This window comes from Pagrus pagrus (assembly GCF_965226575.1).
Source record: "Pagrus pagrus genome assembly, chromosome: 8".
Taxonomy (NCBI): Eukaryota; Metazoa; Chordata; class Actinopteri; order Spariformes; family Sparidae; genus Pagrus; species Pagrus pagrus.
In genome coordinates this window covers 24,951,142-24,975,544 of record NC_140192.1, presented here as the reverse complement: position 1 = coordinate 24,975,544, position 24,403 = coordinate 24,951,142, and the positions used below count along the sequence as shown (strand labels likewise).

The following is a 24,403-nucleotide window of genomic DNA, read 5'->3' as shown; positions in this document are numbered from 1 at the left end:
AGAAATAATTTGTGGGCAACAAAACTTCACCTGACTTTCCATCAGCATGGGCATGAGTAGATGATGACTGTATTTTTATTTTTGGGTGAACTGTTCCTCTAAGGCTTGTTTGAATATTGAAAAAGTTTCCCTGATTATCAGCAGTTGATGAATAAGTTACAGACCTCGATAAATACATGTTTCTCCGTTTGAACCGAATGATCTCAATGGGCTGATATCTCCAATCTACCTCGCAAACTCTATGTGGGCGTACACACACACCGTCGATGTTGCTGTCACACAAATCTGGCCTCACTTAAAGTGCTGAGAACGTCTGGAGAAAAAATCGTTTTGATAAAATGTCACTCATTGAGGTCTAGAGTTCATACTGATGAAGAGCTCCACCCGAATTCCTCCCAAAAAAAGGAACATAAAGTGGCAGCACCAGCATTACACTAGAGCCTCTTCAATTTTTATCATATGGAAGAGGTGTGTATAATAGTTAAAATCTGTGCTGCAGTGTTTATATATGTGTACATGTTTGACATCTGTGCTGTCACAGTTTAGACAGACTGGAAACAAAAGCTGGCAGCAGACTGAGGACATCTTGCATTGAGTTTGTCTGACAGGGAAAATTCACCATAAACAGCCCCGATATAAAATGTGCTCGCATATTATCAACTTCAAATGACAAAAAAAAAAAAATCTCAATCAAAGTCACAGTTTGTTATTCCCACTATGTCGACTGTCTCCAGATTATGTCATGAGCGATTGGCACCAGCAGACCTTTCCTGCAGCCTGAGGATTCGATGGTGTCTAATATTTTCCGAGACAGCTCACTCCATTCGTGCATGTGACATAATGCAACATATGGAATTAGTTAGCCATGCTCCACATACTGTTTTTTCTCTTTTTTTCCCATCACAGGGAGTGAGTGTGGTGCTCACTGTGCTTTTTGCAAACACTGTAAAACCATTTCAATCATTCTAGTGGCAATATAAGTTCTCTCACTTATCTTTAAAGGAGATTATACGTTTTCATTTTTTCCCCCTGTCCTTCAGTGTGTTATTTACAGTATGTTCCTGTGCATGTAAAATATCTTAAAAGTAAAATAGGTCAAAGTCCGCACCAACAGGAGCTCCACTCTCCCACAGAATGCACTGCTCCTGAAACGCCTCATCCGTAGCCCCGCCTTTTAATTTCATGACTTTGTTGCATCACAGAACGTCATGTGTGACACACATCTGCATAATTTATGCCTAGCAGCTCGTTTTGCAGGTAAGAATTGATTTGGCGCAGCTGCTCTGTTGTTGTTAGAGGTGCTGGGTCAGGCATGTGTGACCTGACCAATCAGATGAGACTGGGTATTCAGGAGGGGGGCCCTAATGAGACAACATTGAGGGAACATTCTGTAAGAAAGGAGGAGCGATGTGTGATAAAAGTTTCTTCAGGAAATATGAGAGAAAAACCCACTAAAGTCTTTACAAGCTTTTCATGTAAGACCTAAGTGAAGTAGGGCTCAGTGGCTGTTTTCTAAAAAAATAATACAGAAAGACTAAGAATCCAATTTAATACACTTTCATTTTTAAAAAAACAAACAAACACAGATGTCTACATATTGTATTGGTGGAAAGTTACATAAAGCCTTTTCAGTTATGCCATGAAATTCATCATTCTTCATGTCAGCCTTTCTTATTTCATCTACACTGAGCATTATATGACCCATGAAACAAAGCGTTCATTACGTCTCATGTTTTGAGGAACTGAAAGAAGAGAAAGAAATGATGATTTTGTTGATAAAACTGGCGCACTGACTCAGGTCAGTTTACTGTAGGACTGGCTGTCATGAATACATGTAGTAGACTAGTCTCTCTGTTTCTCTATGACACACACTCTCTCTCACACACACACGCACACACACAAATGAACACACATGGTTATATCAAAATGCACATATTATTATTTACACATATTGCTAGAGGCCATGGGTGGATGAGCAAGACGATGTGCAAAGCTTTTCCCTGACTCTGACGTAGTTTTGTCCACATGTTGATAGTCAGAGCATTTGTAACTGTATAACTGTCAGTTTGTACTCATGCTGGTCAGGTCAGATATTGTAAAAAGGGCCAGTTTAGTGTCTAAATCCCATTTCAAAATACACAAAAATCTGGGTAACATCTTATAATTACCATCAAATGATAAATTTATAGTAAATCAAACTTTAATAGATAGTTATTTCACTGTTAATGCTGTAGAAACCATTTATTTAACAGGCAAAAGACAACTTGTTTTTTTGCTTTAACTTATCATTCTGAGGTAAATCCTTATTGCACAGTGTAATGGCTGGAGAAAAATGACACCATCCACTTTTAGATTGGTTCCCTATAAACCTCGTTTTCACTGTGCTATTCGGTCTGCCACTGGCTTTAGGAAAAGATTTTTTTTTGGCTGTTTATTGTAAAGTTTTAACTGAGTTTTTAAAAATTATTATTATTGCTTAATAAATGGATTATAAAATATTAATTGTTTAACAGTAAATATCTCTTAATGAACTATAAATTTACCGTGTGTAATGATGGTCATTGTAAAGTGTTACCAGACTGGGCGAGCTATGACTCACATTAGGCTGGTTTACATGGAAGTCAAAAGTTCCATTGTGAAAGCATGTTGCATTGCTGTGTCAATACGCTTAGTGTACATGTGATTATTGTACAATGATTTTTTCTTTCCTCAATAATTAAAACTGAAAATGTGGTCTACTTGACAACCACAGTACAAATAAAAATGTGTTTATGTCGTATAAAAAAAGGTAGAAACGTTATAAAAAGTACAAAAATGCTGACTCAAACGCTATTGCATGCAATTGCACAACATTCAAGAGTACAAAAACAAAAACAAGGGATTTCAGATTCTTCCTAATCTGCTGTGTGTGGAACATTTGCAATATTCGTCTCTTATCAGGAAAGATAGGAATGTTACAGAGGCTTTAAGACAAGCTGTTCCTCAGAGTTCATCCAATCTTGTGTGATCATGGCGGGGACATCAGGGCCTGAAGCAGCTCTGAGGACCACGGAGGCAAATGTTTTCGAGCCGGCCTGAATGACCTCATTTGTAGGGAATGTCTGTGTAATTCAAGCATCAGAGCAATTGCACTGTTGGGCTAAATGTGTACAAAAGTCACTGTAGACAAATAGCAGGAATCAAGTCCTCGCAGCTCCACTTCACAAGGCAGAAAGGCCAGAGCTCACCGAGCGTGGCACGAGGCGCTCACACGTCCCTGCTTGTAGGTACAATCAATGGTCATGTGCTGACTGCCGAGTTGCCTTTTTAAATCCTGCTAAACTCCTGTCTGCTGCCAGAGCTCTACAGGCCAGGGCGAGGCGGTGGGCGGGCAGGTGGAGGGGCTCGTCCTGGAGGAGGTCCCTGTGGAGGAGGAGGCAGGGGGCCAGTGGGAGAGGCAGAGGGAGGAGGGGTGGGTGGGAGCGCTGGCGGGGCAGGTATGTGCAGGTTGGTTGGAGGGAGAGCACGGTTGGGAGGTGGCGTGTAAGGCGGAGGCGTGATGGGAGGGGAGGGAGTGGTGGAGGAGGGAGGAGGCGTTGGAGGCAGCGGTGGAAGGTTGGAGAAGGAGAAAGATGGAGATGGAGATGGAGATGATGGAGGGCTGCCGGGGGTCGGTGGGAGGGTGCCCTGGGGTGCAGGTGGAGGGTCGTAGATGGGAGATGGTGGCTGGTGGTTGTAGTAAGGGTAGTGAAGAGGTGGAGACTTTGTGCGGGTGAAGTTCATGCATTTGCCCTGAAATTAGAAAACAAACCAGATGTTAGAGGAGCAGGGCACTTTAAAGGGAATTAAAGTTTGACACAGCCTGGTAGCCAAACACAGTGATAGTGCTTTTATTGGTGGGTTCAAAAGAATCTGAAAAATGAGTCCTCTACTGGAAAAATGAATATGAACGCCCCCTTGTTCACTCAAAAATCTTCAAAATTGGTGTTTTTCAAATGGTTCTCAAAATGGTCTTTTGTGCGAGTTGAATTCCTTTGATAATAGATTTTGACGATGCGTGCTAAATACTGGCCAGATTTTGCGAAATGTATATTATCGGCTATCTAGAAACTGTAGGCTACGTAATGGATATTATATTTATTTTAACTGCTGTGTTTGTTTCTCATTATGCCTCTGGGGTCTGAAATATTAGTTCCATAATTTGGAGCTTGGAAAAATATCATCCTTGGTTTTGCTTTTCCTCCAGGTTTTGCTTTTCTATAACTAATTTCTTTGACGAAACACACAACTTCCCAGCTTTGACAGCTGAATTAGTCTCCGGTATAAAAATGTCCCTTTCTCTCTCTGCTTTCTCTGACAAATCGCACTGACTGATGACTACAGCAGATGATACTGAGACTCTCCCTCGCCTGTTGTCCAAACACACCTACATGATCGTGTTTTAATGCCAACAAATCTCTAGCTACGTATGCTGTAATTCTCAGTCACGGCTTCAGTTATGGATAGTTATTTGTATGCTGTTCTCAGCTGGATAAAATGACCTGCCACCACCACTCACTCCTGGTCCAAACCAAAGTGAGGTCATGCAGGGGGAGTATTCGTATCGTATTCCAGAAACAAGCTACACCCCGGGAGCAGCTACACTGCGAGGATCAGGGAGTTGCAGTGTGCTGATAACCGATGACAGCACTGCTCTGTGCCTCTCATTTACCAGCGGGCCGAGATGACCTCTGAGACAAAACGAGGCAAAATGTTGCATGTCGAACAAACAGCAAGGATGGAAAGATCAACTGAACCTATATTTCTATTCCTTTTATTCCTGCATAAAATCAGTGAGTACTAAAGAAAGCATAGTGAAGTATTAGAAGGTGTCAGATGTTGAGTTGTCATCCTCAAGTGTTTGATTCCTTTACTAATTACTCCAATCATAACAGTCCTTAGAGGCTCAGAAATATATGACACGTTACAGGAACCTGACTTGGGTTTCAACTGGCCTCGTTCCTCCCACCGCTGCATTCATTTAGGGGAAGTTATAAAAGCAAGGCTTTGACAAGAGACTCTTAATTGCAACCAGAACAAGCCTGTTTACTGCACATCATAGAGGATACTAGAGCTGAGGCTTTTTCCCAGTCCACTAATGAAGAGCCTTAAAGTGTGGAGGACTCACTTCTAATTACAGAGTGGTGTGTTGTGCTCTGCTTACTGTACTGGAGAACGAATGTGACCCTCTGACACTGTTTGACTGTGAGTGCAGTAAAGTGAACTAAAGATCATTTTATCGTCATGGTTGATTAGGATGAGCTAAACTGAGCATATTCCTTCTGTGTCCACTCTTCTCTTTCCCCAGTTTGTGCCTGCTAGACTCCTTTCCTCACCTCCTTGTCCCTCCCACATAAGATTCCAGCAGAGAGGCAACAGGCACTCAACAAAACTTCTGCTAAGGACACATTTGTGCATCCTCGCTCGTACCTCCTCTGTAAAGCCTCCTCTGTCCTCGCTCGGAGAACATTTTAGGAGTTGACACATCCTTCGATACGAGGATGCGCTGAGACCGATTTTGCGGGTCACAGGCAGGAGGACGGAGGAGGGGAGGAGGCATCAAATAGAGAAATGAGAAGAGCCCTCAGTGCATTTCCTCAGTAGGTTATCTGGTTGCATTGCACAAATCTGCAGGCAAGATAAACTGGCCTTTGACAGATAAACATTAGATCAATCTGAAAAGATTCCAAAGTCTAAGTCAGACCCAGCCCATTATTTTTGTAATGTAACAACTTTTTTCCTCGTTAAGTCGTGTTGCTGTTGCTGGTATCAGTATTTACAAAAGTCAGTGAAGTTGATGAGGTAAACATGAGATACATTGTCTTTGTGGGAGCTGCTTCGGGACGGGTAGGGCCTTGTGTTCTTATGAACTTGCAGGAATCTCCTTGGGGTGCTGCCGGTTGTGCTGCATTTGTGGAATTGATTGTTAGGTTTTGATTGGACCTGTGGGGTCTTCTCCGGCTCGGGTACATGCTGTCGTTGAAGTGGGAGGGGTACGTGCCAGATGCTGGGATACTTTTTTCGAGATTCGGCTTTTCGCTGGGATTTTCGCTGGATGTCTGTCACAGCCACCCCAGTAAATGTTAATACAGCTGTGTGCCACCCTATATAGCTTTGTTAACATAATAGGAGCAGCTATTCCCCAAACTATATGCACAAGCCTGTCTGGATTTTTTTGTTCATTCACAACTGAAGCTGGTATATTACACTAGCCTAAAAACACAGTTAAGTTGTCTCAAAACTATGCTAAAGACAGATGAATAAATCCTAAAGTTTCTGGAGATCTTTTCTATCTCTGAGGCAGCGCTCCGATCAACATTTCCTACTCATGGAAAGATGAAGCATTACATAAACTCATGCAGTGAGGGATTAATATATACAGACTTCCCCCACACTCATTTTTTCAACACATGCAGATCCCACAGTCTCAGACTACACGTCGGCTGCCAACAGTAGAGGTCATCACACTGTTATCCCCCCACTACAGCTGGCTTCTGACGAATTACATTTGCCTTTTTATAATGACTTCCACAGACGCCTTTACATCGCAGCGTACTGCGGTCAGACACTGCAGTCGTAATCCCCACTCACCACAAGTTTTCCCATGAGTCTGTCTGTGCACACTTCATTGCTCACAGCTGGTTTATTTTCTCAACATTCTCAGATACAAAAGAATCTCTTCCTGTGCCAACTGCCAATGCACAGCCAAGGCCTTACGTCAGTCGGTAAAAAACACGCTGATTGGTGTGGCAAGTTTAAGCCTATCTGTGTGGCTTTTCTTACCTTGTCACCAGGATGAGGTCTCATTACTGACACGCGGTCGTAGCCTTTTCTTAAGAGTACCCACAATGCATCCAGTTTGCTCTACGGAAACAGAAGAAATTTGAGAGAATTACAATGATTTTACATTCTCAAAAAAAACAACAACTGCTCTTTCCTACTGACATACATTTGATCAGGTTTCTGGTATCGAGCTGCAATGAAATGACCAGTACTATCCAATAAATATGGCCATTTCACATTACATGCTGAACTGGTTTCAGTTAATTGTGAACTTCATAGTTTTCAAACAGCAAATACTTTGAGAATAAGGGCAGAAATTGCAGCTGTTTTTCTTCACAAAACTGCTGGCTGTGCAGCCCTACTCCCTGGAGGTCAGTCCAACAGGAGTCTGGTTTCTATTAGCAATCCCCCGCTGACTGGGAAGGCTTCGGAATGACTCCTTTAACCCCATGCTGGCCCTGGAGGAAGCGACTGTGTGCCAGTAGTCACCTAAGCGTCATTGCCTTAACACGTATTTTCGCTACGACATTTTAATAATGATATTACTGACATATCCTCAGCCAGATATGCATACAGTAATTTGTCACAGATGTTGTACTTCATGCAGTACACAGCAGAGCTATTAATGCTTTCATTAATTAAATGTAGGCTGCTGAGCTATATTCACACACGTGTTGAACAAATATCTCACAAATCCTCCACCATCATATTTTGCATGTTAAACCTATGTTTGTTTTTTTAGTTGATGTCACGCCGAGACTTGAAAGAGCATCTGCAGACCAAACACATCCCCCAGACAGTTTCCTCCTGGCAGTACCTTGATGGGTGAGTACCACTTGCGTGGCCCTGAAGGTTTGTGCATGCCATTGTTGAGAACCCGCATGGGGGGCAGCACATACTCCTGCTCAGGCATCTTTACTTTGGCATTTTTGGCCTTTTCCAGCTTTGCTCCTTCTTCGGTGGAACCTTTCTCACCCCAGCGGACCTAAACAGTGGAGAGTCATGACGGATTAAGACACTGGTCGTTGGTCAGGAGTGTTTAATTGTGAATCTATCAGACTTTTTTAAGTTTAGGATTAGATGCTCCAATGCAGTGTAGATGCAATTCAAGTTGGCTCAATTTAACTTTAGCTCTTGAATTATTTCAACTTCCTGGAAGTGGTCTCAACTCGATCAAAGGTTCCTAATTAGAGATGCCTTTTCAGCAACCCCAATGTGTAAACCTGTAATATCTTAGCAGGTTGCTTTTAAACCCCTCATCCTTTTTAAACCACACAACAGATCGTTTAGAGATTTACTTGATCTCACCTCCATCCTTTTGATTCCTCCAACTCCTCTTCCTCCATAGTAGGAGGCATCTACAGTCGGCCATTTCTTTTTGGGGGCTTCAAAGTCTTCATCATCCTGTGGGGGAGTTACAGGAAGTTGGTTTTATTGTGATATATTTACCACTCTTTATTTCATTTATGTGAAATGATCCTAAAAAGCCCATCCCAGTCTCGCCTAAAGTAAGCTCAAAGCTGTTGTTGAACCATTTGGAGTACAGGCCTGGTTTTGGACTCTTTTAAAAGATTACAGTGTGAAGGAATTATTCCTGAACAGTCAGAAGCTCTGTAAGTGCCTCTGTCCACGCACCTGGGGAAAAAATGCTTGTTTGTGAGCAAAAAAAAAAATCAATGGCTTAGGTGGAAAAACGACTTATAAAAGCAGAGAAAATTGCATAAACTTGCATCATTTCCTTTGAAAACCCATTTCAATTATATATTCACAGATTTTAAATTTCATTGGCTACATGATGCAACAATAATTCAGAGGCGTGTAAGTGGCTAAGGAGAGAGGGCTGGAACAAGGAGTAGGTCTCCTCTCTTTGAAATCACTTGTTGGCTGTTGCAGGCAATGGAAGCTCCTAACTGGTCAAATGAGGTGTCAATCAATAGTTCAGAGGCAGATTGTAATGGGTTATGAGCCATTTGACGGACTAAAAGGTTACAATAAAGGTACAATAAATTAATATTTACATATGTGTAGTCATACAAAATGAACCCAGAGGAGCTACCTGGTGTGAATTCCTCTGATGAATACCTCTCTGTCTGCCCTACTGACCCCAAAACCGACCCTTATATTTGTCCCCTCTGCAATGTTTGTCAAATTAGAGGAAATTACAAAGCCCACTGGCCAAACATGGGATGTTTCAGCTCTTTAATACACCCTGTCTGACTCATAATCTACCATGATGCCAGAGAGAGGAAGCCTCAGTGAGGGCTGAAAGTTGTCTTTGAGGCCATGGTTGTCTTTGGAGGCTGTTTTTGGAAAGAATATAATCACCAGTTAAACCTAATTTTCAGTTTAATGGGTGCAAATAAATGCAGACTGATGCGTCACGCAGTCGCATGTTAGCTTGATGTTATTGCACTGTGATCCTGGGCAGTCAAAACACATTTTAATACCATGAATTTGTTGATCAAAGTCTTGAGAAATGATGCTATTAGTCAGTTTAATTTCACATCATATTCAGCGATGATCCAAAAGAGCTCCAGAGGAACTGATTTGAAAAAAGATGAATTGAAAACACAACTGTCCTCTTTTAAGCAAGAGAGGGAAAAAAAACACTATAAGTCAGGATTTCATTGTTATTCTAAGAGGGCGTTAACCCACATCGCAGTTGTTGAATCACTAAACGAGCAAAATCAGAGTTTTCTGCCAGCGAGCAAGTGAATGAAACAGCATGGTCATTGAGGTTTAAAATGCCCAAATAAACCAAATAGTTACACAACCTAAACACTGGCAGCTGTCTGAATCTTAAATAATGAGTGTGGGGATTTTAAGAACATAGGAAACGGCTCTAATGGAGACGCTGCAGCTCTTACCGAACTGTCCTCCACAGCCGGCGGCGGGGGTTCATGGATGATCTGCGAAAGGGAAAAAAAAGATTGCATGAGAGGAGAAGAGGGGAAGGTGACAACAAAAGTCTCAAACACGCGAATCAAAACATATTTTTTGTATAATCTGCATGTCGCAGCAATGTTTTCTCAGTGTGGAACAAGACGGTTACACAACAACACATGGCTGAGGAATTGTTTTTTCCTCTCCTCTACTTTACAAGAGCAATGCACTGACCTAGAAATCTGCTCTCCAGATTTTCTAGCTTGAGGTTGTTGATTAGGAGAAGGGAAGAGTAACAGGCTCATAAATACGTTATTATTTGCTCTTACATTCTTAATGGAACAATGTTATCCATAAATGTTTATTGCATTATAGTTTTTTGTTTACTTATGACTTTTTATCCATCTAGTTTCATTTTCGGAGCATGTTGCACAGCTGCTGAAGACAGGGCACACAGTTTAGTCTATGTCTTATGCCGCATGTCTTTTCCCGAACGTATATCACCGTATGAGCCGTCTGTGTGTTTCTTCGCCAGCGTAATAAAGGCAGTTTCATCCACATTAAATGCACTTGGCAAATTAAGTGATTCTGATTCTTATTTGTCATTTTCCTCCGTGCTTCTCCAAAACCCTGGAACACAAAACGATTCCCCATGGTAACCTAGCATCGCTTTCCTAAACACTCTCGCTGCACAGAGCTGAATTTGAAACTTAATGAACAAGAACTGAAAAAGTGAAGGGAGGGACAGCCATGTTGTAAAAGCTGACATCTCCCTCTGGCCATTCTCGACTTTCCTGTTTCCAGGGCTGGAAACATTGGAGTGGATTTTGAAGGGACACGACAGTCTTCATTTTGAAGGACGGATGTAGATTTTGAAAAAGAGTGGCTGGTAACAAGAGTTTGTTGAATTGTTGTGATACTGGCAGTTTTACCATTGTCTAAATATTGGCACATTTGTGTTTTTCCTCATTTACTGCATTCAGAGCAGATGACTGTCATTAAAAGACTCTAACATTTTTGGTGAGTTATTGTGCTTCAAAACTTGAGTTTTTGTTTCCACGCCACAGCCCCAGTACTGATGGAAGAGTTTGCTAAGTCTTTAGGTCTTCCAGTGAATATACTTATTGAGACGTGTGACTCAGGGGTCACCTGCTGTGACCTCTGGAAACACAAACTATTTCAACAGCAGCATAATTACTTCAACACACATTCAGCCGGTGGCCTTGACCTCTTGTGGTTGGCGACTACCTTCAGCTGCAGGGATCCAAGAGGGCCGTACACCCTTATTGACTCATAGACCCTAACCTTCTCACCATGGGAATGTTGCTGAGGTTAATAAGGTGGGTGTGTCAGCCAGACGAGACGGACCTGGGAAAGACATCTCGCTCTGTCTTATTGTCCACGAGCAATATCACTGCATTCCAAATGTGTTCAAAGAGTGGACCAGAGGCTATCTGTTTAAGCGGGATGTCTGCATGTTATTATTGCATTAGTGTTTTAGAAAACTCACCACAGTGCAGCAGAGAGGCCAGAACCACCAGAGGAAAGCCAAGACCAGGAGCAGCATCAGGATGAGCAGAGCTATGGCCAGGATGGTCCCATCAGACTGTGACAGAGACAGACACACTGTCTGAATGTGCAGCGCACTATAAAGATGTAAACCACTTCACTGGGCGTCATGCTTTGTACAGGAAAGAGGCTCTTTTGGTTTCTTTCTTCCATGGAATCAAAGATTGTGATTCTGCTGATGCTTAAATACTTTAATTAGTTTGCATCCATCATTTAGACATCTTCTTAAGTTTGTGTTGTGCTGTTTGGATTTGTTTTATTCGTTTGTTATCTTTTGTTAGTGCTAGCCTTTACAGTTGGAAAGCACATTTACCGCAAACAATACAGTTCTGAAGCTACACGCTGCTACATTATAGACTCAGACTACTTTTATTGTTAACCCATTCATACACAAGTTTAAGTGATGGGATGTAACTAAGTACATTTACTCAAGCATTGTACTTTGTACTTTGATCTAGTTTTGAGGCACTTAGCATTTCCATGTTCTGCTGGAGGCAAATGTTGTACTTTTTACTCCATTACATGTATGTGATAACTTAAGTTACTCGTTACTTTGTGGATTACAAGCTGCATCTGAGCCAAAATAGCATATTTTTCATCTAATATAATGAATAAATCAATTTATTTTATCTCTAACTAGATACCCTGCCCCTTTACTTTTACTCAAGCACTGTTTGTATGGATGACTTTAGCATTTTACCAGAACGCTATTTAAATATGATATCCTTATCTTTACTGAAGTCTGAGTTTTGGGTACACAAATACATATACATTTGATATGAAATGCAGTTTCACAGAGGCAGGTAGACATAAACTGAAAGATCTGTGCATAACATTATAACAGCAATTTATACAGTACTCACACAGCTCACTGTGGTAATGGTGACTGAACTGGAGATGAAACTGAGACCTTCGTTCATACTGACATAAAGGTTTGCGGCCCTGGAAAGTAAAAGAACATTTTCTTAGCTGTCATTCATGCGGTTCCTTAGAAAAAACGAATAGTTGGTGTCATATAAGACCTCACATTTATTGAAATAAATTACAGGACTTACATCCCCTCATCTTGAAGTACTGGTGCAGGACAGAGAAGATATGTATCTTCCACAATCAAAGGCTTTACCACTAGAGAAGACGAAGGAAAGAGGTCATGAAAAACAGTGAATCAGCCAAACATTCCTGTCCTGTCTTGTGGTAACAGTCGGTAGTACACTGACATATAAAGCTCCTGAACCAGGAGGTTTTATGACCTGAATCACCTGTCAGGTTATGTCATTGTTAAGCCTGATTAAATTAAGAGTTTCAGAGTTTTGTTGGCTGAATAACACAACATAACTTCCTTCCAATACAATAAGAAAGGGGAAATGCAAAGTCAGAGAAGTTAAATGATGTCACATCTTTCACTGTAACTTGATTAACAAACCGAGAAGCGTCTCTTCAAAACAAGTGCTTTTGTTGTCTACTGTCTGAAGACATCTGTATCCCCCTCAGAGACACCAACTATTTCATCCCAGCTTTTGTTTTTCAGACAAATCTAGGTCCTCGTCTTGTCCAGCTGGCTTTTAGGAAAGTGGCTCCAACAAGCATCGTCGCCCAAGCCTGTCTGTTTATCCTGGCAGGAGGAGAGCATACCCCAGAACTGAGCAAATCAACAGACTCGCATGGGTCGCGGCTGCTCCTCTCTCGAAACACCATACAAGACGGAGCGGAGGGGGGAGCAATGCTGCCAAAAACAGCTCAGCGCCAATACAAACTGGCCCAGATATGGTCTCGCTCAGAGTTCATCTCTGCACACACCTTGCACTCAGAATGGCCTCACACCGTCAAAGCATGACGAAAAGGACTGAGAGCCTTTTAAACATCAAATTAAAGCAAAGCTCAGTAAAGAGCTGATGGGACCTGATTCTGCAGATTTCCACTGTTTAAAACCCTTGAGGATTAAGGTGCTTGGCTAACATCCCAAGTAAATGTCATGAGGTTTTATTGGACTGTTTATTCCCCAAGCGTGGAGAGGTCACGTTTAACTATGCGGTGCAGACAAGTGCCCAGAGTTCAGCTTTAACCAGTAAATTAGTTGGAGTTATTGCTGAAGATGATGGCAGACATACAGTCTTTGAAAGCTTATTGCCTGGGACAGACTGCAAAGACAATCTACAAAGACAATTTACATAAAGTATTTGAATTTATCAAATGTGTTTTTGGGGCCAAGTTCCCAGGGTTGTATAGTCCCAGGTTATTAAGCTCCAAAGGTCCTAAATTCCCAGGGTCCTATGTTCTGTGTATCCTGTTACCAGGGTCCAATGTTTCCAGGGCCCTATGTTCCCAAGTTACTAAGTTCTAAATATCCTATGGGCCCAAGAAAGTACGATCCCAGGGTCCTTAGGTCCCATGATCCCAGTTCCTGTGTTCCCAAGGTCCTATGGTACCAGGATCCAATGTTCCTATGGTCCTAAATTCCCAAGGTCCTATGTTCACAGGGTCCTCAGGTTCCAGGGCTCTATCTTCTCAGGGTTCTATGTCCCGAGGTTCCTAAGTTCCCAAGGTCCGAAGTTCCCAGGGTTCTATGTCAGCAGGGTCCTAAGTTCCCAGATTCCGATGTTCCCATTGTCCGATATTCCCAAGATCCTAAGTTCCCAGGTTCCTAAGTTCCCAAGGTCCGAAGTTCCCAGACTCATATTTTCCCAAGTTCAATATTCTGTTAACACCCTGTGAACATTGGGTTCACATTATGTGCTATATAAATCTGGGGAATATAGGGCCGTGGGAACAAAGGAATTAATCTGCATCTATTTTATAATCTTATTCTCATCAAGAAAGTATTTCTGTCACGTCTTGTCCCTCATTATTCACACAGTTCAGTATCATCCATGGCATCATAGTTTCAACATCTGTCACCAAAACAATAGCTCAGAACAGGACTTGCCAAATCCCATCCCACATGACTGTTTTTGCTGCTACTTTTTCCTGGACACACAAAGTCAAACATCAATTCATCTGCTCAACACATGCAGGTACATGTTGCTGCTTTTCCTCTTAACCATTTCACCATATCTGTGAAGTATGCAGAGGGCTGGAGCAGGGGCGTCAGTGAGGGCATTAGAGAGAAGAGAAATGGTTTTGCTTATAGCCCATCATATATTCCTCTCCAGGAGAGCTAAACCATGCCCTAATTATTTTCATTCAAAGTTTACCCTTGATGTGAAGTAAACAAGTTCCAGAGGATTGTGTGTACACAATCTAGAGAAGTGGATGTATTTGGAGGAGGAGTATACAAGCATAATGGGATTCGCATAAGGATATAATTTTGCTCAAATTGTTTCCATGTCCGCTGCTTGTCTGCAGGAAATAGGATCACGCAATTATGATTTTGAGAAATTAATGTTTGATTAATATCTTTTGTTGCTTTGTTGCAAGAATTTGATTTAAAGAGCAAGATGTCCATGCTGAATGCTGTTGGCATCACCAACGCAACCTCCATTAAAGTGAAGAAAACAGTCTTTTCTCCTTGGGATAGTTAATAAGTACTGCATGTGTGCTATCATGCATACTATATACATCATATACAAGAGAGAGCAGAAAAGATGGTTAACCATAATGCAAAATAACTCCAAAACAGACCACTTGTAGGAAAGAAACCTCAAAGAGAGTTGACAGCAGGACATTTTCCAGTAATATATTTATCCCTCAGAGTGTATGGAGGATAATGAACTCCAGTCGACTAATAGAGATGCTCTAAGAGGAGCTCTGACATGCCATCATGTCATAAAAGAAACCCAACTTCTCCTCAGAGGAGCCTTTTGTTTGTGCCTCAGTGCTGGCGATTATCTTGCTTTGTAATTAGACCAGCACCTCCTGCAGTTACTGTGGCGTGCCTGGTAGGAAGTGGTTTAAGGATCTATTACAGTAAGCCACCAGTAAAGACTGTGGGGAAACTGGTTGTATCCTTAAGGCTTCTGCCTCGTGTGTGGTACTCGCTATCCTTTATCGCTTGTTTCTGGCTCCGTCCCCAGGTTGTAAAGTTACACAATGTGTTACTTAGAACAAAAGCCATGATACCAGTAACACCAGCATGGCTGCGTGTTTGATCACAGAGGATTCCAGCTGTGCGGCTGACTTGGTGTTTGACTTTCGGGAAGCTCAGCTAGGTGTAATTTAGATGGATTTTACAACAGCCCGAGCACTCCTCTGTTTATACCAGCTGTAAACAAATAGAGAAATCAGCTTTGATGCTCTGAGTCAACGGGTATCTCGATAAAACACTCATGTGTGATGAAACAGTGCATGTAGTGAATCGGATACTCAGTGATGTTTCGCTCACTCTTAGTAAGGGTGTCGTTGATGCGGAAGCTGCACAGGACTTTATCGACGTTGCGGGCGTGGAGGAACCCGTTTCCTCTGACCACCACTTGGAAGGACTCTAAGTGAGGAGAAGAGAAACACATATGTCACTTTTTAAAAATGTTAAATTAATTTAAGTCTGACTTGTGGTTCTAAGTTACACCCAAACGTCTCATCATGTTATGTTAACAGCCACTATTGCCCTGTCACAGTGTTACTAGCTTGAATTGCCGTCAGTGAGAGAGGGAGAGATTTTGTTGTCAGAGAGTATATGTGGGTATAATGCTCAACACATGCAAAAATTTAATTGTCTTCCAAATACTAATTATTGTCATTTGTCATACATTTTGGATCTCTTTGTCAGCTTTTATTACTAGTATTGTTTTATCAAATTCTGCATGACTTTTCCTAATTTTATGAGAATTGCTTGTAAACAACTTTGAACTCTCGGCATTTTTCAGAAGTACGCTCCAGAAAATGATGCAGTACTTTAGCTGCAGCTGTAAAACATGGTTATATACAGTGGTTTTAATTTCCTTCTTTATCTGAGATCTGAGCTGCAACATTATCCTTTCAACTAAGTCTGTTGTATTTTCTATTATTGAAGTTTTATGAGTTTGTTCACAAAATCACAATCTTTGTTCTCTGTATATTTTGTGATTTGTTGTTCCCAAAGTCCAAACTGAATTGGGAGGTGGAGTTACAGGCGAGAAGGCTGCCGAGTCAGTGACTGCGGTTCGAGCCTGAGATTCAGCATTTGTAAGCGTGACACTGACGGATATGACATTTCAATATATCAGTGGTTTGCAGAAATGTACACTGACAATGTTTTTTAATTATGATTAGGTTGCAAATATGTTATCCCAGTTTGTCATAAAGGGAGGGATTGCCACTTCTTTAATATGTGTTTTGAATAAGGTCAGAGAAAAAATAAAAAAAATATTTAAAGAAATTATTTTTTAAATTATCATTTGTTTAATACATACAGCAGGAATATGGTTGAATCATTGAGGGTCAACTTAAATGCATTACTGACTGATATGTGGTTTGATGAGGATGAACTACAGGTAAATCTTCCTTGTCTCACCTCCTGCACAGATACTAGAGGGCTCTGCTGCCAGGATCTCGATACAGGACTTCTTCAGGATCTGAGGAGGTGAGCAGAGAGGCATTAGAGACCTCATCAGTGCCACATTTTCAGCAGCCAGCGAATCTCAGATGTTGGAGGAGTCTTAAATGCACCAACAAGGGGAAAAATAGTCTCTGTCAACAGCTTCCATTTCAATTCTGGTGCTGTTATTTGGAACAATAAAATTATTTCAGGTAATCTCTTTATTCTCATTTGTGCTCTGCAGATGTACCTGTACTTGCTGCTCTCCAGGAACATACCAACTGTTACCCTGAAGACGAAAATACTCATGATTCATGACCCACTGCCCCGCTCACATGAATGAGAAGCAACAGCTTTCAGTTTGCTCTTAATCTGTTCCAGATGACAGTCAGCTGCGCAACCTTTAACTCTGCTCAACGAACCTCGTATACCAGCGACAACAAACCCTTGACGATAAACTGTTTTTCATTTCTCGCTAGGTTGAAAATACAAAAATTTAAGTCAACAGCACTGAGGTGGGTCTAAAGAGATACAGCACACACTTTGATCATGTTTGGCCAGGCGTCAGCTGCGATGATCAAAAGCAGGAAAGTCACAGTCGCAGCAGGTTTTCCTGGAACTCTGTCGCTGGCCTGACTCCATGGATGGAATAACTCATCGTGCTTTAAACCTATTTTGTCTCGTTTCCTGTGTGCTATTTGATCCGTGTGTTGACGGATTAAGGAAGAAGCAATTGGAGAGATTACAACTCCATTAAAGCAAGATGATTTCCTGTGGACTCTCTAAGACGGGCTCAGTCCTAGGTGGTACTTTTGGTGATATATTTGACGTTAGTGCTGTTGGAACATGTTTTTGGGCAGTACTGAAGTGCTTACCGAGTCGATGACTCCTTGCAAGGCCTCAAACCCATCGTTTACAGGGAAGACGTGGTCCTTACTGTCAGCGATCTTTGCCAGCTACAGAAGAAAACAAGTTATAACAATTCCACACTTATTCATCCAAGGCATAAATAGTTAAGCTCACAGCATGACTGACTACAGGAGAAACTCATATGAACACAATTAACAATATTACCAAATTTCCTTAAGTGTCTTTGACTCACACTTTGGTTATTAGGCAAACAGACACATGGATGATGTTTACATTTTTTAGAGACATTTGAGAATATCTCATGTCCTTGTTGGAACTTACTTCAGTTTTCTGTGAAGAAAGTTGGTGAACTGTCCCTTTAAGAAGTGATGTAAAGCACTTCATAACTGCTTAAAAACACTAGTTTCAATGTTTTCAAAATAAGGGTCTGATTTACAAAGCTTTGAATTTACAAGCTTGCAATCAATTTCACTCCCTGAAGACGTTAGACGTCACGAGACATTAAGGTGCAGACTAAAAGTTAAAAAACAAACCTGTGTCTCATTGAAGTCCTTCACCCCCACACAGTAAACTGAGGCACCCAGGCTGCGGGAGCGGTTGGCCTGTCAGGTATGCACAGATTCACAGTGAAAACAGGAAGAAGCTCAGCACCTGGGATCAATTACACCTCTGCATTTCATAACAACATCCAAAAGTCCTTGTGTTTGTCTGGCTTTTACAAGAAGTTGGGCAACACCATGTTCCGAGTGAATAATATTATTCAGACGTCACATAACAACAGAAATGTCACACAGATGCCTGAGTGCCAAACAGAACGCACAAGCCAAATACTTCTTTTACAAGTAATAATGCCTGTGGATTTGGTGTTGACACTAAATTAGAGCATAAGGCAGCCCGCAGCTGTCAAGAGAAACATATCCAGCTACTGGGAGGCTCAGCCCCACTTCAGCCCCTGCCGTCAACATGTGTCTTTGGCCACTCAAAGCTGATTAAAGCATCAGGCTTTTGAACGCCTTCACCTGTAGTTCCTAAATGCTCTCAGGAGCAAATAAATCTTCAGATCCCAGTACAGATGTGAGGAGAACGACTGGGCTTGGATGTATAAATCTGACAGACGCTCTGACCCCATTTTTTCCAGACCAGACGAAGAGGATCAAAGTGGTAATGTATAGGATGGTGGCGTTTGATCTGATTCATCTCCTGCGCAGTCACATGTTTCATCTGGTTTTAATTTGTGTGACCCATTTAACCTCTCTTTATTTCTCTCACCTCTCTCTCAGCGTAGTAGAACAGATCCTCGTGCAGCTCTCCATCTGTCAGAGCTATGATTACACTGGCAGTGCGATAACCTGCAGACAGAAAGAACTTGGTCACCCCTGCTGTTATTTCACACTCTTATCTTATTCTGAACTGCAAATAACCTTCTGCAGTATTAAGATACTGCCATTTTGTAGTAATCTAAATGCTTTTCTGAGCTGTCACACGGGGGGGATGATAGGAACTTGGTTACAGTGATTTGCAACTTAAAACAAGGGGCAGGGGAAGTTTGCCAGGGACGTAAAATGGCCCCTTTCCTTCTTCCTACCTCAATAGTTCTGGCCGCAGTGCTTGGACGACACCTGTCTTTGTATTCAGCCTTCATTTTGATCTCAACTGCACACCTGTGAATTTTCGTGACTACATCTTGCTCGATTGTGACACTATCGTGCTGACAACAATCTGTCCACAGACAGACAAAATACTCAAAACTGCTTCTGTGTTACTTTCTGCTGCAAAAGGTTTGACCACATCATGATGTCACACACACACACACTCACTCAAAAAGTAAAATAATTACTTGCCGATGCTTTCAGGGCTCGTTGAAATGTTATGTCTCTTTTCCCTAAACTCCCTAATAATCTCAAAACCCCTCCGAAGTATCTCGTGGCCCCCTTGATAAGGATGCACTGATTTAATGCAAATACCCATTCAAGAAACGTTGTGGTAAACACTTGGCTTCCTCTACACTAGAAACAATGAAGAAAAAGTAATACACACCTTCAGTGTTTCCATAGTATATCTGCTCACTGGCCTGTAAAAAAAGAGAAGCTGGTTTGAACCAGTGGACAGTCTGTCTGGTAGCATGTAGTGAATAGAGGAACTCCTCTGCTCTAACACAATAGCTCTCTGGACCATGTGCTGTTTGTTCTGGAGCCAGAGCAGACATAAGGCAGATACCAGCTTGAAGTTGGACATGATGCTCACCCTCAGGATGCCCTCATGCATGAAGGTGTCTCCCCCAGGACGAACCCCCTGGAGCTCCTCCAGACCTTTGCGAATGCGTTCCCTGAGCAGACAGACAGAAACAAGGTAACATCAAGGCACACTGTTGATAATCCAATCTAATTGAACATATTTATTTTGTCGGATTCATTTGTGGACATACTTTTGAGTGAAGCCAGACAACGCTAGGCGTGGTAACAAAATAATAGTTTCCATAAAGGCAGCAGAAAATATCAGCAATGTGGTGCAGATTAACGGACCGACACAGTTTCGGTGAGTATCGGCTCAAGAAACTCTCACGCAGATAGACAGGAAATGGGCCCTTTGTAGAATGAGATATGAGGGAAACAGTGAAAAGATTTTGTGGCGGCTGAAGAACTCTGCTGAGGAAAGATTAAACACACAGGCTGCCCACAATGTGTCAAAAACTACACGATGAAGTAGTTGTCCAGATCGACAACAGTATAGACAGATCGCAGTGAAGGAAAATATCTGTCTGGAACTTCTTCTTGGTCATAAAATTTCAGAGGGATCATAACTGTGTGTGACCTGTGTCCAAATCTGGTATTACATTCATTCCTCTCAGCTGGATGACTGAAAAGAAAAGGATTAAAATCAGTTTCAAGGGGATCTGCACCCACCTGTCTTCTGTCAGGCTCATTAGGATCCTTCCCTCGGTGGAAAACACAATGAAAGACATCCGCAACTGTGGACTTTGGGGCAAAGAGAAGAGAAATATACTCTCTGTTAGATCAGTAATCATTTCTTGTTACATGTTTTCCCACAGACACTTGATGACACCTTTATGGTTTGTTTTACCTTATGAATTTATGAGCTAGATGTTCAACAAAGTGGTAGATTTCATTCCAGTGATTCTGCACACTCCCAGATCTGTGAAGAGAAAAGACAAACTTATCTGAGGATGTCTTTTTCAGGCACTGCTGTGCATCTGAACCACATGAACTCTTCTCTACTCTACTACTGTTTTTGTGTTGATTGATTGATAATAGACCATGGGCAGCTCTTGAGACAATGGGCCCCTGGGCTCAGACATTCGTGAAGTTTCCCGACACTCTTACATAGGAGCAAGAAACACAAAATTATTTCAAATATCTCCCCTTTGTTGTTTGTCGTTGTAGTCATTTTGTGTCTTTCTGTTTCTTTGTAATTATTTGTGTCACCTTGTGGTTGTTTAGCGTTATTCGGTGTATAGTGTCTCTTTGTAGTTTCTTTGTGTCTGTTTGTAGTTGCTTTGTGTTTCTTTGTAGTTGCTTTGTGTTTCTTTGTCATCATTTTGTGTCTGTTTGTATTTGATTGTGTCTCTTTGTGGTTGTTTTTGTGTCTCCTCTTGGTTGCAACGTGTCTCTTTGTGGACATTTTGTTTGTCTTTTGTATTTGCTTTGTGTATCCTTGTAGACATTTTGTGTCTCATTGTGGTTGTTTTGTGTTATTTTGTGTCTCTTCAACCCATTCACAGAATAAAATGTTGGCAGTTAACGTGTCTGCAAACTCTGGATGTATTAACATGTATACGTGTCCTATGTACCATACTGACATTTCCACAATATGACAATTTCTATGTATCATATGATGTCTACATTACCACATTACGTTAATGTAATGTTCACATATGACATGTCACCAAAAACGCCTATTTTAAGCCAAAACATTTATTCAAATCCTAACCAATTGGTTTTGTGCCCAAACCTAACCACCACTGAAAAAATAATCTACAGAAATGTAAAGTTGCAATGTATCCGCAGAAACGTACATCGAAACATGTATTCTGGTGATTGGATTGGTCTCTTTGTGGTCATTCTGCATGTCCTTGTGGTAGTTTTATGTCTCAACTAGTCATCTTGCATATTTGTCCCTGACCTCCTGCTCCTCTGGACCTCATCCCAGTAGATCAGTGATCCATCAACGGAATAGACTTCGAAAGGAAAAAGGAGAATAGAGAGAGCCTGCAGAATAGTTCTGCATGAGTGCAATGCTTCGGGCAACATAGCTGGTTTACTCTGAGAAGTTGCAATTATGTCGTATTCCTCAGATTACTGTTAACATCTTTATAATGCACCTGCAATTATATCACTGTTACTGGAGTCAGATGAATGTACCTTCATTAAGCCTTCATGCAACCAGCTTTGTGATCAAAACTAGGTCAGAGTGGATTTTAATCATCATGCACTCTGTTCCCTCTTTGCTAATGAATTTAAAACTGAGATTGTGCTATTCACCACGTTGTTAGGAAATAAACAAATAAAGGGATTACAGATTTAGGAGGAGAGAAGCTGTTCAGTGGAGTTATCTGTCATCTAATCTAATTATCCAGTTATCAAACGGTATAAATATACAGTTGTATCAAGTTAATAAAAACCACTTCATGAGCTTGCATGAATCATTTTTGATGGTTATCAAAATGTCTTTCATTGAAACTGTTTTCATAACCCCACACCCCCTGGATAATTACTGAAACACCTATGTTTCCATTGTTACCGTGGCACAGGTCCCAGCACAAACAGCCCAGCCAACAGGCTGAAACACTGGAACATCTGGACATAATGGGGAAAGGGCAGTGCAGACACAGAGAATAGAGAAGGGGGTTCAGACAGATACTGCAGGAGGACAGTGAGGGCAGGTGGAGGACAACTAAAAATCAACTGAGTGACCCGAGACACCACCTGGAGAAAGGACAGTGAAAGAAACAGCTAAGGCAGTGAACTGATGCCCAATAATAAATCTGTGTCGTTAATACATGGCTCACGCTCACAATTACTTTGCCTAATTTCCCCTCAGAGAAACAGCGGTGTGCCTTGAGTTGGCACTGACATGTACTGTAGGACAACTGGAAAATCCATCACCATCTCTTGAGGGAGAGCAGAGAGAGGGCAGTGGCCGACTGCAATCCTCCAACGTCGCCTTCCAGATAAGAAAAATGATGTTGAGTGAGCTGAATGATAAATGCTGCTGACCTAGTTGGCAAACATTTTGGTTTGTGGTTAAAAGTGGGATAAAAACAAGTAGTTTTAGGGCAGGTTTGCAAAATGTGAATGTCATGAGATCACAGTCCAAAGACAACAGCCTGGGTAAGATAATTGTCAATGCCAGATGAGCTGTGTGCATGTTTATCTACGGTATTAAGTGCTTTCCCTACAAGACCGGGTCAGTAAATCTCAGGTAAACACTGCTTACGTACGACACTGACCCTTTTAGAGAACACACGTTGCTCAGTACTTGTTTAGCTTAATTTTTAGAGCATCCACGTGTACGTCTTACTTACAAATGCATCATGTATATCCTCTAGATAACTGCATAAATGATAAAAAATTAATGGAACCATATCATGTCTCATTAAAATGTTACTGTTTGCGCTCAATTAGTCAGCTTTGATCAGGTGCCCATGTTGCGTGCATGGCTGAAGAAGAAAAAAACAGAGTGACCACCAAAAACCAGGTTAGATAAACATGGAAACTTTTTCTAAATCAAGAGCAATGTTTCCAAAAGACTTTGCAGGAAGTCCAAACATCCTGTTTCCTACTTGAGATACACCGTGTATGTTAGAACTCCAAGAAGATGATAATTTATGCACTTGCTGGCGAGCAATTCTGGATTAAATGTTAAGTTAACGTGGATGAACACCAAACACAACAGTCAGCTGCAGAGCTTATAGTCTGTGCATCATCTAACGCGCCACTAATCATTACCAGCTGGAGAAGTGTGCTGAGCTGAACTGCAAATTGAGGTTTACCAGAGCAAGGCATTATCAGTCTATCCATTTTTTATGCATGTCATGACACCAGGGGGCGTTATGATAACAGAAATATGGATGACATCATGATGAATAGGCACAACACAACATATTGCATATTTGCTTTATACACTGATATGCTTTTATGATAAAGCATACAGTAATACCTCATGGTACCTTTTTTAAGGCCATCAGTAGAGACAGGTGAGATATTCAAGTCAAGCTCAGTTCTTGAGGAAACACACAATGCAAGATAACAATCGTCTCATTCATAAATAGTATATTATTTCATTGTGTTTTTCATAGATTTTGCCACATTTGTCATTTCTACACCCAGAGAGTGTCAGTCAATGTGTGTCAGGTAACTCACTTGTCCAAAACAAAGTAAAGATCAAAGCCTCCAAAGCATGAGGACGACCCAGCCTGCCTCCTGTCCTGGTTCGGTCCAGCATTACCAGCAGTGAAAACAACCAGCGCAGCACCAAACACCACAGGAAACCAGGAGCTTCGACTCCAGCACGAAGGCATTACTCCAGCTGAAGGAACTCTCATACAGGGATGTGGAATAAAAACCAACTTCAACAGAGTTTAAAGCAAAATAGTTGCAGAGTTAATCCTCCTTGCAGAGCCTTCTTTCAATCCTCCACAGGCGTCTTCAGCATGGAGAAAAAGCAATAATCCAAAGGAGAGCAGCAGTGAGGTTGAAGTGGAGGTGAGCGAGAGAGAGAGAGAGAGAAAGAGAGGATGAGTGTTGTGGTCTCACTGTTGTTGGGACCCTTTCATCACAGGGTCCACAGCATGCACAAAGATGAGAAGGGCTC

General features: G+C 41.6%; 1 protein-coding gene and 1 long non-coding RNA gene across 3 annotated transcripts; one reads left to right on the top strand and one right to left on the bottom strand.

The window, feature by feature from the left end:
* Positions 1–1,535: 1,535 nt before the first annotated feature.
* antxr1a (ANTXR cell adhesion molecule 1a) lies at positions 1,536–24,403 on the bottom strand. Of its 2 annotated transcripts, none has more exons than XM_084360189.1 (18): positions 23,953–24,403; positions 20,654–20,725; positions 20,476–20,547; positions 19,817–19,898; positions 19,610–19,643; positions 18,842–18,921; positions 18,106–18,174; positions 17,578–17,658; positions 16,679–16,739; positions 15,572–15,670; positions 12,309–12,378; positions 12,117–12,195; positions 11,195–11,290; positions 9,669–9,710; positions 8,110–8,205; positions 7,619–7,786; positions 6,802–6,882; positions 1,536–3,771 (listed from the first exon to the last, which is right to left on the bottom strand). In XM_084360189.1, the coding sequence occupies exons 1-18, from the start codon at positions 24,132–24,134 to the stop codon at positions 3,343–3,345; spliced, it is 1,893 nt and encodes a 630-aa protein (XP_084216315.1). In that variant the 5' UTR covers positions 24,135–24,403; the 3' UTR covers positions 1,536–3,342. The 2 variants fall into 2 exon arrangements, with proteins under 2 accessions (XP_084216315.1, XP_084216316.1); XM_084360190.1 differs by having other exon boundaries at positions 12,126–12,195.
* LOC311261497 lies at positions 7,538–16,779 on the top strand. Its single transcript, XR_014623152.1, has 3 exons — positions 7,538–7,626; positions 16,268–16,350; positions 16,690–16,779. It is a non-coding gene; the product is annotated as an uncharacterized lncRNA (long non-coding RNA).